The following is a 15,238-nucleotide window of genomic DNA, read 5'->3' on the forward strand; positions in this document are numbered from 1 at the left end:
GCTGTTTCCTCTTCTCCCTTTCCCTGAATATTCACAAGGTTACACTGGTGGTGTGACTTGTCAGTCAGTCATAGCTGTATACATTGTAAATAGATTCCCCCTATTAGAAGACCCAAGAAAAAGAAAGCAAGTTTCCTTGCCTTGGAAGATTTACCCTATAATGTTGGTATGTAAATATAGAATACTCTGTATTCTTAACCCACTCTTTTCCTCTGATGGCAAGATGAGCCTGTGGAATTTATTGGACATTTTGCCCAATTTGTTTTTGCAAATAGCTCACCAGATACCATTTCAAAATAGGCCTCTATTTTCAACATTTTTCATGGGCCAATCCCAGTTTATTGGACCAGCTATTTTCCAAGTTAAGCAAACAGGCCAGGATAATGCTACAAGCACTGACTGTGGAGTTAGCTAATATAGGTTAGAAGACTACCTCTGCTTCTTATTACAATCTCTTCCCCTATCTGGGCTTCCATATCTATAAATGATCTTTTAGGTCCCCTTTCAGCTCTTAATCTGTGATCCTTTCAATGCTTTTCTATATATGATAATTGTGTTCACATGATCATATCAACTATATATATTCTTTCTTACCATTTGTTACATAGATTCATATCTAATTAATTTCTCCATTATTTGAGAATCACAAAATGCCATACAATAAGTATTTATTTGTTTGATGAACAGTATTTTTTCTTTTAGACAAGGCATACATACAGTACTGTGCTTGGTTTGGGGAATAGAAGGAGAAAGAAAGAATACAAAAAAATGCAGTGTATGGCCTTAGCCTTAAAGAAGCTCACACCTAGTTGGAAAGGCAAGACATATACATGTGAATCAATAAACAGCAGCACTGAGATTAGATAACATACAGAGCTCCGAAAACAAGAGGTGTCCCTAAGCAATATATACCAGATGAGTTATATAGGCAATAAAGAGGATAAGAATGGAGAGATTACCCAGGTCTAAGCTTTTTTTAAAAATGCAGATATTGCAGAATTGTATGTGTGTGTAGATATGCATATCTGCATATGTATGTCTACACCAATAAAATACATATGATACTATAAGACAATCATGTATGCCGATCCCATGTTCCAAAATAAGAGGTAACACAAGCAGTTGCTACTGAGGATAAGTAATAATCTACTTTAATTACTGCTTAAGATCTCTGAATGTTAGAGGTCCTACCCAGTCTTATCCAAGTTTCAAAATAATTTTGAGATAGCTTTAAATAGTTAATGCTAAAAGGTATCATATTGTCATTTAAATCTGCTGGTGATTTCAACTGAGGTACAATTCAGTGATTTCTGAAAAGAGAGAAGAGTTGGTGGGGTAGAGAGGAAGAAACAAGCATGGAAGGCAGAGACAGTTCCCAACTCTAGAGTTACCATTAACTTCAGCATTCCATCCCATTAATAATTACAAAAACCTTTCCCCAATAATAAAGCAAAACATTGGGCCAGGATGATGACCTTAGCCCTGTCTTTCTCTTCCTCTCATGGACACATGTAAATCAAGAAAATGGAGATGACCACATATACATACCACCCACCACTGCACTAATATTCCAATCTAACTGTATTTTTCCACTGCTGTCAAAAATCTTGAAGATTCTGTGATCAGTGGGGGAGAGAAGGGAATAAGCATGTATAGTGCCTGCTAGGCTCTAGGCACTGTGCTAAGTCCTTTTTCCCAAATAGTATCTCATTTGATCCTCACAACAATCCTTGAGGTAGGTGCTATTTTTAATTACATTAGTTGAGGAAACTGAGGCAAGCTGAAGTGACTTGCTCAGGGTTGCATGGCTGTTACATAGGCCAGATTTGAACTCAAGTTTTCCTCCTTCTAGTCCCCGCTCCCTATTTATTGTATCACTAGCTGCTTCAAACAAACTTAAGGTATGCATGTTTAATAATCATAGCAATAGCTCACTTAGGCTAATACTTTATGATCATAAAGCCCTTTTTTAAGGGAAAAACGTATATGTTAGGTAGAAATAGTATTATTATTGCCATTTTACAGACAATACAACTGAGACTTAAGGGAGATTTAAGTAACACATCTCCAATCACACAACCAGTAAATATCAAAGTCAGAATCTTAGCTCTTGGACTTCTAAGTTCAGTGCAGAAAATGGCTTTTCTTCTTTGATTTCCGACGCAGACTTTCTAATGCTTGCTCACTGTGTGACCTATTACTTTGTCATCCTTTTTTTTGTAGCTGCCTGCCCTGTCCTGTGTAGTGGAAATGGACAATATTCCAAAGGAACGTGCCAGTGCTACAGCGGCTGGAAAGGCGCAGAATGTGATGTACCCCTGAGTCAGTGTATCGATCCTTCATGTGGAGGTCACGGCTCTTGCATTGAAGGGAACTGTGTTTGCTCTGTTGGCTACAAAGGAGGGAACTGTGAGGAAGGTAAATATTGGCATGTACTCTCTGCCTGTGCTCTTGCCCTCTCTTTGGAAACTTCAGAAGGTGGTGAAGGCTTAGGGCTACAACACAACTGTCCATTGCTAATTCTAGACCCAAGGTTTCCATGGTTGTGTCCTATTGCATAAATTATCCATGATACTTAGGAGTGTGACTCCTAAGTAGGAGAATGGAACAAAACCTGTTAGGGATGTTGCAGGATGTATGTGTGTTTGAATGTGTTTAGCATTATCATAATAATTATTCTCATTCATCACTGATTCTCACTTTATTTCAATTCCAGTATCTGCCTTTATTCATCTTTGTGCCTTCTTTCCTCTTTTTGTATCTTTTCCCCTCTTTCCTCTTCTATTTTAGTCTCTTGGTCCCTCTCTCTTTCCTTCTTTATCCCTTTCTTTCTTTCAACTTCTCCAAATGGAAAAATTTTAAATTTATTCAGAAAGCAAAAACAAGACTGTCCCCTCCCTAGTGGTATTTTTATCCTTCCCCATAATCTGAAACCCATATAAGTCTGTGCAAATATTTCAGCAAAAAATTAATATCAATACAGAGCAGTCAGGCTTGAAAGACTACAGGTATCCATGTCATTTAGAGACATCATGTAGGGCAAATTATTCTGGTTACATACAATCACATAGAATTAGAGGAAAGTGGATGTACAGCAAGAGAACAGTGATTTGATGAATACTAAAAGGCTCATTGTATCACACATTTAAGTAGCCTCAGGCATGTGTGGGTAGAAATTAGGGGATTTAACAAACTGAATCAAACCTTACTAAATATGGCCAGAATTCAGGAGAGAGACAGAGACAGAAGAGGGAGAGAGGGGGAGGGAATAACAGAAAGAGGGAGGGAGGAAGAGAGAGGGAGATAAAAAGAGGGAGATGAGAGAGAGAGAGAGAGAGAGAGAGAGAGTGAGTGTGTGTGTGTGTGTGTGTGTGTGTGTGTGTGTGTGTGTGTGTGTAGGGTAGCTGAGTATAGTACAGTGTCTTGTTCTCCAGTCTTGGAATCAGGAGGACCTGAGTTCAAATCCAGCCTCAGATACTTGACATTACTTGACATTTATTCGTTTGTGTGACCCTGGAAGAGTCACTTACCCCTTGTTGCCTCATCAAAAAAGGAGGGAGAAGAAAAAGAAAGAGAGAGGGAGGAAAAGGGAAAGAGTATCAACCACTCAATTTATATTTGGAGATGCTAACTTACTGGATTTGGAATGTCCTTTGTCCTTACCACTGAAATGGGCTGAAAAATTAAAATGAGTATTCCAAATGTTGAGGGAGAACAGACGCAAGCTTCAGTTTCATTAAGCTGTACTATTTTCCATCTATTTAAGGTTTTTATACAACTTGTGATATCCCTTTCATTGGAATTAACTAACGATGCTGAAAGCATCTGCACACATAGATATACATGCAGGCAAACCCAGTGTGATACTGTGGAAAGAGCACAAAAGGAATTCCAATCCAACTTCTACTTACTACCCGTGTGGCTATCAGCAAGTCACTTAATTTCACTGGGCCTCAGTTTTGTCCTCTGTAAAATAAGAGGATTTGAACTTGATGGCCTTCTAGCTCTAAATCTATAATCCCATGATTTCTCTTCTGCCCAAGAACTAGAAAATGATTTCCTTACAAAAAAAATGGTTAGAATCCTACACCCATTTCACAGGTAATAAAAACTAAGGACTCTTTAGATAACAATAAATTATTCTCATGATATACTGAAATATATCAGTAATAATATCTTGAGTGAGACCCAGACTCTCTGGCCATCCTCCTCCCTTGGGTCTCCATTCAACTTCCTAAGTCTTTGCTGTAATAAAAGGTAGCCCCCAGGTCTGCATCATAAAACCAAATTGTGAGTTTAGATGGAGGAAGTACTGATTTAATAACAGTGCTTGAAAGGTTAAGGTTCTTAAAGATAAATGGATTTCAGGAGGCAAAGCTGCATTCGCTGAAAACATGGAAGAGGCCAATACTATGACAAGGAAGGTTAAAACGACCTTTTGCATACATCATTTGGCAAAAGGATAGTGCCAGAGCAATGACATTACTGTTTTTAAAATCTTTCCCTTCAGTAAATATTGTTCATACAAGTATTAAATCCCAAGAAACTAGGAGAATTAATTTCAAGGGGTTTCTTAACTCTTTTACAAACCCAACCAGTTTTATTTAAATTTTTGGAATAAATTAACCTCCCCAACAAACAAGGAAACCACGTGGAGCCTTATTAAAGGATGAAATCTCCTCTATTGATTTGTGCTGCCCCAAAGAATGGGCTAGAGTGATTCATATGCTGTTTTCAAAATAGGAAATGGAATTAGAAAGTCTGGGTCAGCATTTTTTTTCTTCCAGTTAGCTTTTTATATCTGATATTCATCATAGTCATATCGTTCAAACAATTTACCTGAAATGGCAATGGCATGAAAATCGATAATTGTGATCCACAATTTTTGCTGCATAAACGTTGTTGCTCTATTAACGAATTTGCACATGAAAACTAAACAATGTATTTGTCAGGTTTCACTCTATGATGTTTGGGGGAGTGGAAAAGTGATGCAAGAGGGATTGACAAATTAGTTTAAGTCAGCCATGTTTTCCATGTCAGTTTCATGGTTGAGTCATTTTTCAATGACATTTAACTTCATAAGTGTAATTCATGGTTCTTCAGGGGTTTCTAGTACATATTGTTTGTGAAACTCCTTGACCTCCTTTTTCATCCTTAGGGATCTAAAATGCATTCACTACCCTTTTTTGTCAAATCTACAGAGGACCTGAGACTAAATGAGTTCTAATGATTTCAGCTGCCAGGGGCTTGGCGTTCCTAGGCACATAGTACTTAGCTAGTAAAGGCCATTGTCCCCTTTTTAAGCACAGTAATGTTTCCATTTATAAAGCTTTATAAAACACCATGATTATTCTTCTCTGCTAAAGACTCAGTGATAGCCCCAACAGCATCATAGGAAGCTGGAACCAACTAAAAAAATTTAGAAAAAAAATCACTGGAAGTGATCTTTTTCAAATCTGAATTTTTTTCCAGTTACCTGCTCTAATTAAAGAGAAATAAGGGTGTATTTATCCATGACAATGGCCAGAAATAGTTAGCTCATATTTCTCAGTGAAGTAAGTGCTTTATTCGATGATATTCTAGTTCTGAAGTAATAAATCTCTCTAGATTTTTCCCTGCCTGGCTACTATAATTCTGAACAGGGTAGAGATAGTTAATTTATCTGGAAGTAGAATGCTTTGAAAAAATTTTGTATATTACTTTTATTATTGCTTCCTTAAAAAAAAAAGGATTATGATAGATTCAGCACTTTACCATAACTTGGCATTATAGATAGAGCTGGGTTCAAATTATACTTCAAAAACTTACTAGCAGTGTGACTCTAGACAAGTTACATTATTTTTTGTGTCACAGTTTATCTTATCTTATTCTTAAAATGAGGAGGTTTCATATTATGGCCTCTGAAGTCTCCTCTTGCTCTAAATCTATTATCCAATGGCTGAGGCAAGGAAAAAAACCTGAGGATAGGAAATAAATATACCTCTCTAAGATTCTCTTTCTTAAAACAATATGAACCTAACCATTAATAACAACAAGAACAAGAACAATTTTTATCATTCAGTCATTTCAGTTGTGTTGACTATTTGTAATCCTGTTTGAAGTATTCTTGACAAAAATAACAGCAGGGTTTGACATTTCCTTCTCCAGCCCATTTTACAGATGAGGAAACTGAGGCAAACAGGGTTAATGATTTGTCCAGGGTTACACAGCTAGTAAGTGTCTAACGCTAAATTTGAAATCAGGAAGAAGAGCCTTCCTTATTTCAGAGCTAGTGTTCTACCCATTGTGCCCCAATAATAACAATAGCTAGCATTATATGGTTTGAAAATCACTCTCAATTTTCTTATTTCAAGAGATCATCATAACAGTCCTGTGGTTTATGTGCTATTGTTATTCCCTATTTTATAGATGAAGAAACACTCCTCATCTGAGAGGAGTTAAGTAATTTACCCAGAGTCACAAAACTCATAAGAGTCTGAGGCCAAATTTGAACTCAAACCTTCCAGGCTTCAAATCCAGTATTTTATCCAATAGGTCACAGTAGCTGATGAACCAGCTGATATCTTACAACTCCTGAATTTTATCCATTCTTTGTTTTGTCAAAGAAACCTTTCTACCCTTTCTACCTAAGAATGTTAAGCCTGTGACCTGTTAGATGAAATTTAGTCTTCAGGTACTGGAAAGGATTCACTTCACCAACAATAATTGCAATAATATTCCCCAAACTATTAAGTAAATAGCAAAGGAGTTCTAACCACATTAGTGAGTATAATTATTGTACTCATCTGTCTAATGAGAACTTATTCACATAAAACTGACCTTCAAGAATTAATTCCTAGATTTCAGTGAACCCTAGGTTCAGTGAACTCCTTAGGTTCTAGACTTGCAACCTGATTTTCTCATATTATATACCTTTTAGATAATGCTTAAAGGAATGGCTGTAACAAAAAAAGTAAAAAGTTGGGGGCAGAGAGGCTCCTTTAAATCCCCAAGAAACATTATAACCTAAAAAGAGCTTCTTTCAGACACAAAGGAGAGAGTCCTTTGTGGGTTCAATCTCTAAGCCCCATGGAAGAACGATTTCTAGTTAGTCTAAATTCTTCAGGTCAGAAGTTCCTCAGTGCTGAATGTTTTATGAGCTGGGGAATTTGAGTAATTGGGGAAACTACACCCCTTTGGTCCACAAAGTGAAATCAAAGATCTCTAGAGTGTTATTCTATATTCAAACCTTGTTACTTTTAGAATTATCTTCTTCAGTGTGCCACATTTCTATTAATAGTAGTACAGAGTAAGACTGTTTTCCCTCCAAAAAGAATATTTTCCAGAGAGTTAAATGAGATAAACAAACTTTGAGATCATACCTGTGCACAGAAATCTACTTTATGAGACAAGAAATTGGAGGCTTACTCTCTTCCTGTTTAGGACTGGGATTGATAGAACACTGGTCAAAGCATGTTTCCTATTCAATTATTAGAAAAACCATAATAACTAAAATAAAAAACAATTGGTCTTATTCCTCTAATAACTTTGATTATTGAATCTTCATATAAAGAGGAAGGAGCCCTGGGTTTGCAAGCAGAGAACAGGGATTTGAATTTCAACTCTGCTGCCTACTACCTTTGGAGTCTTGGGTATATGTGTTAACATCTCTGAACCTGTTTCTAAGGTACCTTTTGGCCCCAGCTCCTAAACTATGATCTGATCAATTTCTTTGAAAGAAATTTTTTTGCCAAAAGAAATAAAAACAAAATTAGTCAGATGGTCAACTAGGTTACCTGCTTATAGTTTATTCACTTGAGATTACTTTAAGAACTGACTCCTTCACTGTCACTCATCACCTTTAGTAGGTGCTATCAGAATATGTTCAGAGAATGAAAACTCATTTTAATACCACTCTAAGAAAAGCTTAATTAGGAAGGTGAAAATTATATGTGTAGGATTTTTACAAATTTTTTTTTTATGAAAGCAAATACTAATGACTTTAGAACTATATCCTCCAATGTTCCTTTCCATTAGTAAAGATTATCAAGAGCTAACTGTGTTTTGGTTGATCCAGTGAGTACAGCCATTGCCAATATTACTTGTGTTCTCTGGAGGGCTCTGATGTACCTAATGTTTATAATCACTGAGTCCTAAAGATTTCCTGATAAGTTTTTGTGTAATATCATTTCTGAATTTTTCCAGTTTTTAGTTGAGAAATCACCTTTTTTTTTCTTTCTCATCATCTCTAAGGCTGAGATTTTTTTAAAAATCTTGGCAGACTTTATTCCCCACAAGTGCTCCAAGATACTTCAAAAGTACTTCCTGGTCTACTAAGCTTTTTTGCAGCTTTTTTGGACTTGGAGAAATTGCTGGTCCATTTCCTGTGAAACGGGTATAATGCTATATACATCACATGGATATATAATGTATTTTTTCTTCTCTGTCTTTTTTTTTTAGTTGATTGCTTAGATCCAACCTGCTCCACCCATGGGGTCTGCGTGAATGGAGCATGCATCTGTGGTCCTGGTTGGGGAGGTATAAATTGTGAGCTTCCAAGGGCCCAATGCCCAGATCAGTGCAGTGGGCATGGCACATACCTCAGTGACACTGGACTTTGCAGCTGTGATCCCAATTGGATGGGTCCTGACTGTTCTGTTGGTAAGTCAAGAGGTTTTCTTTTATTTTTTCCCCAATATCCCTACCTTGTCTTCTTTTCATAAGCCCAGGTAAATGACAAACTAAACTTGCCTTCAGCTTGGAAATAAAGGGAACTTCTAAAAAGTACACAGTGATGTCCTTGCTGCTGTTGCTTGGGGAACAGGATTTGTACTTTCCACAGGAATTCTCTGTTTTATGCTTTGTTCGTTCTATCACTGCAAATTGATGTAGTACCCTGAAGTGTACCGCCATTTGCATTATAGGGTTTCTTATGTACACTCCCTAAAGGGACTAGGAAAGAAAGTAGAGCAATTCAGCCCTAGACAAACTGAACAGAGCATCCTCTAAAGCAGAAAGAGGCTCCCTGAGGGTACCATGTATACATGTTATAAAGCTCTGCAATACTCCAGTGACAGAAAAATAATGAAGTTGCACAATACACTTTATTTTCCTAAAATTAAAAGTATGTTTATAGTTCAACAGTTCAAGCCAGTTCCAACCATTCCAAGAATGGTTATGTTCACAGTGACAGTGACTATCCAGGCAAGTGAGCATCATTCCGCCCCCTGTATCTGGGTGGTGAGATAGCTGTCAGATTGCCATGGCAATCATGATAGGAATGTTTGTGAAGCTTTGCCTAGAACTGGAAAGAAATGAATATTTCATTCCAAGAGGGGAAAAAAAAGCCAATTTAAAATGTGCTGTCTCTGGATGTCTTCTCAATCCCACTTCACTTGAGTTTCAGCTTTGAAGCTTTTCGAGTCTAGTGGAGAAAGCACTGGACTGGGAGGCAGGTGTCCTGGACCCTGGTCCTCATTCTGCCACTGACTCCCTGTGTGACTTCAACCCAGTCACTTAAATTTTCTGGTCCAGGGCTTCTCTCCATAGGAGTCATGACCTCTGCCTCCCTCACTGGGCTGCTGTAAGGATGAATGTTTGGAAAGTGCTTGTCCTAGAGTGAGAGGTCTGGAAAGGTACGGAGTGAATATCTGTCTGTCTGTCTCCTTTACAATCACAAAAGCCTTTGAGCTCCTCTGAGAAAGATGCTATGTAAATGCAGTGTATGATTGCATACAACATACTGATGCAGGGTGGCTGGCAATCTTGATGTAATCTTGGAGACACGATATTGGTGTTACAAGATCTACCTGTGAGATCTGTGGTCAGACTGGCCAAATCCAAGAACTCGAGTGGGAGAGTCCCAGTTTCCAGCAATAAAGGGAAGCCACACTATGCCCTCTCTACTGGGTGCCTCCATCCTAGCACTAGCTAGCTTCTGCCTCTGGCAAATGGGGAACAATTGACCATCTCAGCCATTTCAGCTGGCAGCAGCTGTGAAAGAGAAAAAGAAAGAAAGAAAGAAAGAAAGAAAGAAAGAAAGAAAGAAAGAAAGAAAGAAAGAAAGAAAGAAAGAAAGAAAGAAAGAAAGAAAGAAAGAGGAAAGAAAGAAAGAAAGAAAGAAAGAAAGAAAGAAAGAAAGAAAGAAAGAGGAAAGAAAGAAAAGAAAGAGGAAAGAAAGAAAAGAAAGTGAAAGAGAAAGAAAAGAAAGGGAAAGACAGAAAGAAAAAGGGTCTACTGAGTAGGAGACTAGTTGCAGAAGATCCCAGAGTTTCCAGCTACTCTTCGGCAGCTGATCTTGTGGTTCTGGCCACTTTTTTGGTACAGCCACCAGTAGAGGGTTTCCCCAGCCATAGTGTTGAGCTGTAATCATTGTTTTTCTTCCAGAAGTGTGCTCAGTAGACTGTGGCACTCACGGCGTCTGCATCGGGGGAACGTGTCGCTGTGAAGAGGGATGGACAGGGGTGGCTTGTGACCAACGCGTGTGCCACCCTCGCTGCACTGAGCATGGGACCTGTAAAGATGGGAAATGTGAATGCCGAGAGGGCTGGAATGGGGAACACTGCACCATTGGTAGGCAAACGGCAGGCACCGAAACAGGCACATATTGCTTTATTTTCATAAATTGTAGAAATATAGTGACTGTTGTGCACTGCGATGGGCTGTTCCTTCAGGGACACAAGTGCTCCCAAACATCTGTGCTGCCTCTCCAAATCTCCAAAGGGGAAGGGGGGGGTAGTCACAGTCCCCACTTGGAAACAATTTCTCTTTTTCACTAAAATCCAGGTTGTACAGTGTTGGCAGGAAATGGACCTAAATAAGAGAGCTAATCAGTGGTCCTATGCACAGGAAGAGAGAAATGCACATGCATGGGAAATGGTCTGAGCTGAGGGGCTCCATGCTCATCAAGGAACATTGGTATTCAGGTGACACATTTTTTGTTGTTGTTGTTGTAGCTGGAAAAAAAAAAAAAAGATAAAATTCCTGGATGGATGGCTTACTGCTTTCCTGACACCATGCATCACTATCCACCCACTAACACACTTGAGGTCAGATTAGATGAGAACAGGGCTCCTGGGGCTATAGAAATAGCTCCCTGAACAGCTCTTGGGCTGTGGCATTTGTGTGTCTCATCAGTCACAGAAAGGGGTCTGACCACTGGCATAGCAGATTAATATGCCACCCCCTATATTCTCTCACAGGGTCCCTCCAGTCACAGTACTGAGAGGACCATCAAAATGGCTCAAGCAGCTTCTTTCTGAATGTTACTAGCCTGGGATGCTTTTAAAAAGTTTTCTTTCTTTCTTTTTTTTTAGAGAAAACTCATTTTTCAGATTTGTTTGCTTGGGTGGTTTTCATTTTCACGTTTGTTTTTCTTGCAGTTAATCTGAGTTTAAAATTATATAACTATTCCACAAACGGTGGAGAGAGGAGAAAACACTTATTGATTTGGAGAATCTCTGTGGCCAACTTTAAATCCAGAAAAACTTAAATCTAAAGAGAAATTTTTATCTTCTATTTTTTTTTAGTTTATTCCTTTTATAAAACCACCCCTTTCCTCTATCCTTTAACTGTCCTCAGAATAGAAAATTCAGTAAATTTCAAGTAGCTCATTAACATGGGTGGTAGTTTTAATATTAAATCCATAACTGAGGAGGGTGTTCTACTCACTTGAGGTCCTATAATTATCACCTAAAGTGAGACTGAAAGAAAAGACTGGGGAAGGGGAAGGGAACTCAGAAAGTGAGGCTCAGTTTCCCATGCTGTTCATTTGACTAGGGAGCCAGAAATAAAGAGGACTCTGTGCATTATATTCACCCAAAGAGACACAATCTAATTGGCCAACAGAGAGGCAGCATGCAAATTGGGGTCATAGCTGTGGCAATTGGGACCCTAATGGGACAGTCTGTTGGCAGTGAATTGTTCTTTCCATTTCTCAATGACACTTAAGATCTTGCTGCCCTTGGAATTGCTTTAATGTTCAGCTCCCTGTCAAGTCTTGGGGATTCATGAGCCTTTCAAGGGATTATGCACAGCTCAATACCAACAAGTGCTTAATATTCTTTTTTTAAAAAAAAAATCAGTTCTTAAAAATAGCTTCAAATCCTCAGGGGCATTTCCCTTTGAAGTTTTTGTGCCTCATTTTCCTCCCACTACATGATTTGAATCAAAACCTTGCCCCCAAAAATCCTTTCTAGCTAAATGTAGGGGGAAAAAAAACCGTTTTCCTTTAAATCACAAAATTTAATTCCCCCTTTACCTCATCTTTGTTTTCAACAGGCTAGACTCCCTATGGAAAATCACTCCTCATCTAATAATATTAATAACAATAATAACAATCATAATGATCTCCATCATCCTATCTGCTACTAGACTTGTTCTTAGAATACTTTAAGTGATCTGACAGAAGATGAGCTTATAACCCAGTACTTACATTCAATTACACAAAGCAGTTATTTTATCCACCTTTGTAATAATAGTCCACAGAACATTAAATGTAAAAGAGTAAGAACAAGAAAATTCTTTGTCACAAGATTACTTCTATCTGAACACCATCAAAAAAGATGAAAATAATAAGATAGTTACAGTATGAGTAGTAGTTGTAATAATAAATTACACATCCATATAGCGCTTCCAGAATTGCAAAGCTCTTTATCTACATTCTATCATTTGCTTCTCACAATAATTCTGTGAAATAGGTTCCATTCTTATCCACATTTTCCAGGTGAGCAATATGAGACTTCTCAAAATCACACAACTATAAAGGGGCTATGTCAGGATTTGAGCTTTTCAGGCTCAAAGTTCAGAGGGCTATCTACTACATCATCATGCCTCAAATTATAACATGTTTGAGTAAGGAAGACTTTCTCCTGGAAAGATTGCATAGAAAAGCCACCTATGTGGATTTGAGGACCAGGCAGGTGCTGAAGAGCTGTATCTTGAAAGTTTCTTGAAAAAGATCTGAAAAAAAGAGCCCAGTTTGGCATATTACACACTTAGTTTAAGATAATATTTAGGAAAGAAGGCTAAAGTCTGACTTGGAATCCAGGAAGAAGAGGAAGAGGCAAGGAATGGCAGAGTATGTGGAGTACAGGGAGCTTTAAGGATAAAATAAGAAGATGGGAACTTTTTAAATAGTTTGTAGTGAAAGTAAACTGGCAAGAGAAAAGAGATTTTCAAAATTTAGGCTCTACAAAAGGAAAGATTTCCTAAAGATAGAGTTGTCCAGAACTATAATGGACTACGGAAGATCTTCAAAAAGAAATTGTATGATCATTTGTCAGGTAGATTATTAAGAGGATTCAGATGTGAGATAGTTTCCAAGGTCTCTTCCATGCTGCAATTATGTTACCAGAAGGAAAAAAGGTACATTCATTCTGCAGAAGAAAATTGAAGGGTTCCATGTAGGCTAAGTGTTAGATTTGTATTTCATTTTCCATAAACCAGTATCTCTAATAATGCTTAGAGAGACATAAGGAAAATGGGGGAAATTACCAATTTGGTCAGACCCAGAACAAAGTGCACACTACCCCTTCCCAAGTCAAAAATACAATTTGTCGGGGATCTGTGAGTATATTTGGTATGAGCTACCAAGATATTTTTTGACAAGGCAATGAATGCTAAGGAATTTGGATTCTGCTCTTTTATGAGATGGATGTCTGCTACAAGCATGTATCTGGGTAGTCCCTTATGGATTGTCTAAAGAGCAAAACATAAGACATTGGCTGGTGAGATTTACCATTTTAAAGCAGAAGTGAAGTTCATACCAGCATAATTGCTTTTTAATCTGAAACCTTTAGCCCTGGAACAGTTTTGCTTAAGCATAAAGTCCTATAAATTCATTTTAAATAAAGGCCACAATTTACAGGCACAGAGCCAAACCGCCCCCTCTGAGACACCAACAGTTATAAAGGGGAGGGTGGGTCTTGAGTCCTTTGGTATCATAGTCCAAATACTATATTTTGAAAATTGAAAACAAATAGAACCAAAATGTCATTTACCATATGAAAAATTCATTTGGGGATTGAAGGTAGGGCAGAAAGGTAGATGGGTTATTGTCTGGTATTTAAGCTTATCTTGTGAAGGGTTGGTTTTTTTGTTTTGTTTTGTTTTGTTGTTTTTTTCAGAGATTTGTAAAGTTCTATCCCTGTTCAGGTTATTGCATATAGGCATCTTTATAGTAGACAATAACACATGAAACTTGCATTTATTTTACAAATGAGTATTAGAAATGAAAAATATGAAATTAAAAAAGTAAACAGATCAGGTTCTAAGGTCACAAAATAATACCTCTAAATAAAAAAAGGTCTAGACACATTAGAGCAGTTAGAGAGGCCAACTTATTTGTACATTAGGTCAATATGGAAGTCCTGTGATTTTCTTTTTAAAAATATTTTATTGATACCTTTTGTTCTATTATAACTATCACCATCATTTCTCACCCATAGAATTCTAGTTTGAAACATCTCTTTTGACAAAGAAAAAGAATTAAGTAAAAATGTTTCATGCAGAAACTTTGTCTGACATTGTATACAATATTCTATGCTAGTGGTCTTTTGCCTTTCTACCGTGAGGGAAGAGGTATGTTATTGTTTCTCAAGGACTTTCATCATTTTTCCCATAACTCACTGTTCTTCTTTTCAGTCTCTTCATTTACATTGTGGCAATATTGTGAATATTATTCTCTTAATTGTACTTATTTTATTCTGTATGCTCCCATGTTTTTCTGAATTCTTCATACTTGTCATTTTGTATTACATAGTAATATTTCATTGTATTTATATGCCATGGTTTTTTTTTTCTTTCAGTTATTCTTCCTAATTAGGGCTTTGTTTTTAATTCTTTCCTGAATACTTTTGTTTGGAAGCTCAAAGGGTTCTACTATGAATATTTATATATATGGTATTTGTTTCTGTCTTTGACTTCCTTGAGACCCATTAGTCAGATTGTTGGATCAAAGACTATAACCAGTTTAGTTTTATTCCTTGCATAATTTGAAATTGAAATCCATAATATCTGGACCACTTCATGGCTCTATCAGTAGTCTCCATCAGTAGTAATGTTTGTCTTCTCATAACCGCTCCAAAATTAATTGTTACCATCTTTTTCTTCATCATTATTAAATTACAGTTGAGAGTGAAACTTAAGAACTGTTTTAATTTCATGTTCTCTTATTATGTGTTTTCATATAGTCCTGTAATTTTCTACCAAATTAATATATTACTATATTATTAATAGAACTTCTTGCATATATTAAACA

At 37.3% G+C, this 15,238-nt stretch overlaps 1 protein-coding gene across 6 annotated transcripts in view; it reads left to right on the plus strand.

Annotated features, from left to right (window-relative positions):
- TENM2 (teneurin transmembrane protein 2) overlaps positions 1-15,238 on the plus strand; it is a 1,239,558-nt gene that overhangs the window by 1,113,638 nt on the left and 110,682 nt on the right. For all 6 annotated transcript variants that reach the window (XM_051978860.1, XM_051978861.1, XM_051978862.1 and 3 more), the window contains 3 exons: positions 2,224-2,418; positions 8,440-8,640; positions 10,366-10,551. In XM_051978860.1, coding sequence (XP_051834820.1) covers positions 2,224-2,418; positions 8,440-8,640; positions 10,366-10,551 — 582 coding nt within the window. The remainder of the gene's footprint in view (positions 1-2,223; positions 2,419-8,439; positions 8,641-10,365; positions 10,552-15,238) is intronic.

Source organism: Antechinus flavipes, chromosome 2 (genome assembly GCF_016432865.1).
Source record: "Antechinus flavipes isolate AdamAnt ecotype Samford, QLD, Australia chromosome 2, AdamAnt_v2, whole genome shotgun sequence".
In the NCBI taxonomy this organism is placed as follows: domain Eukaryota; kingdom Metazoa; phylum Chordata; class Mammalia; order Dasyuromorphia; family Dasyuridae; genus Antechinus; species Antechinus flavipes.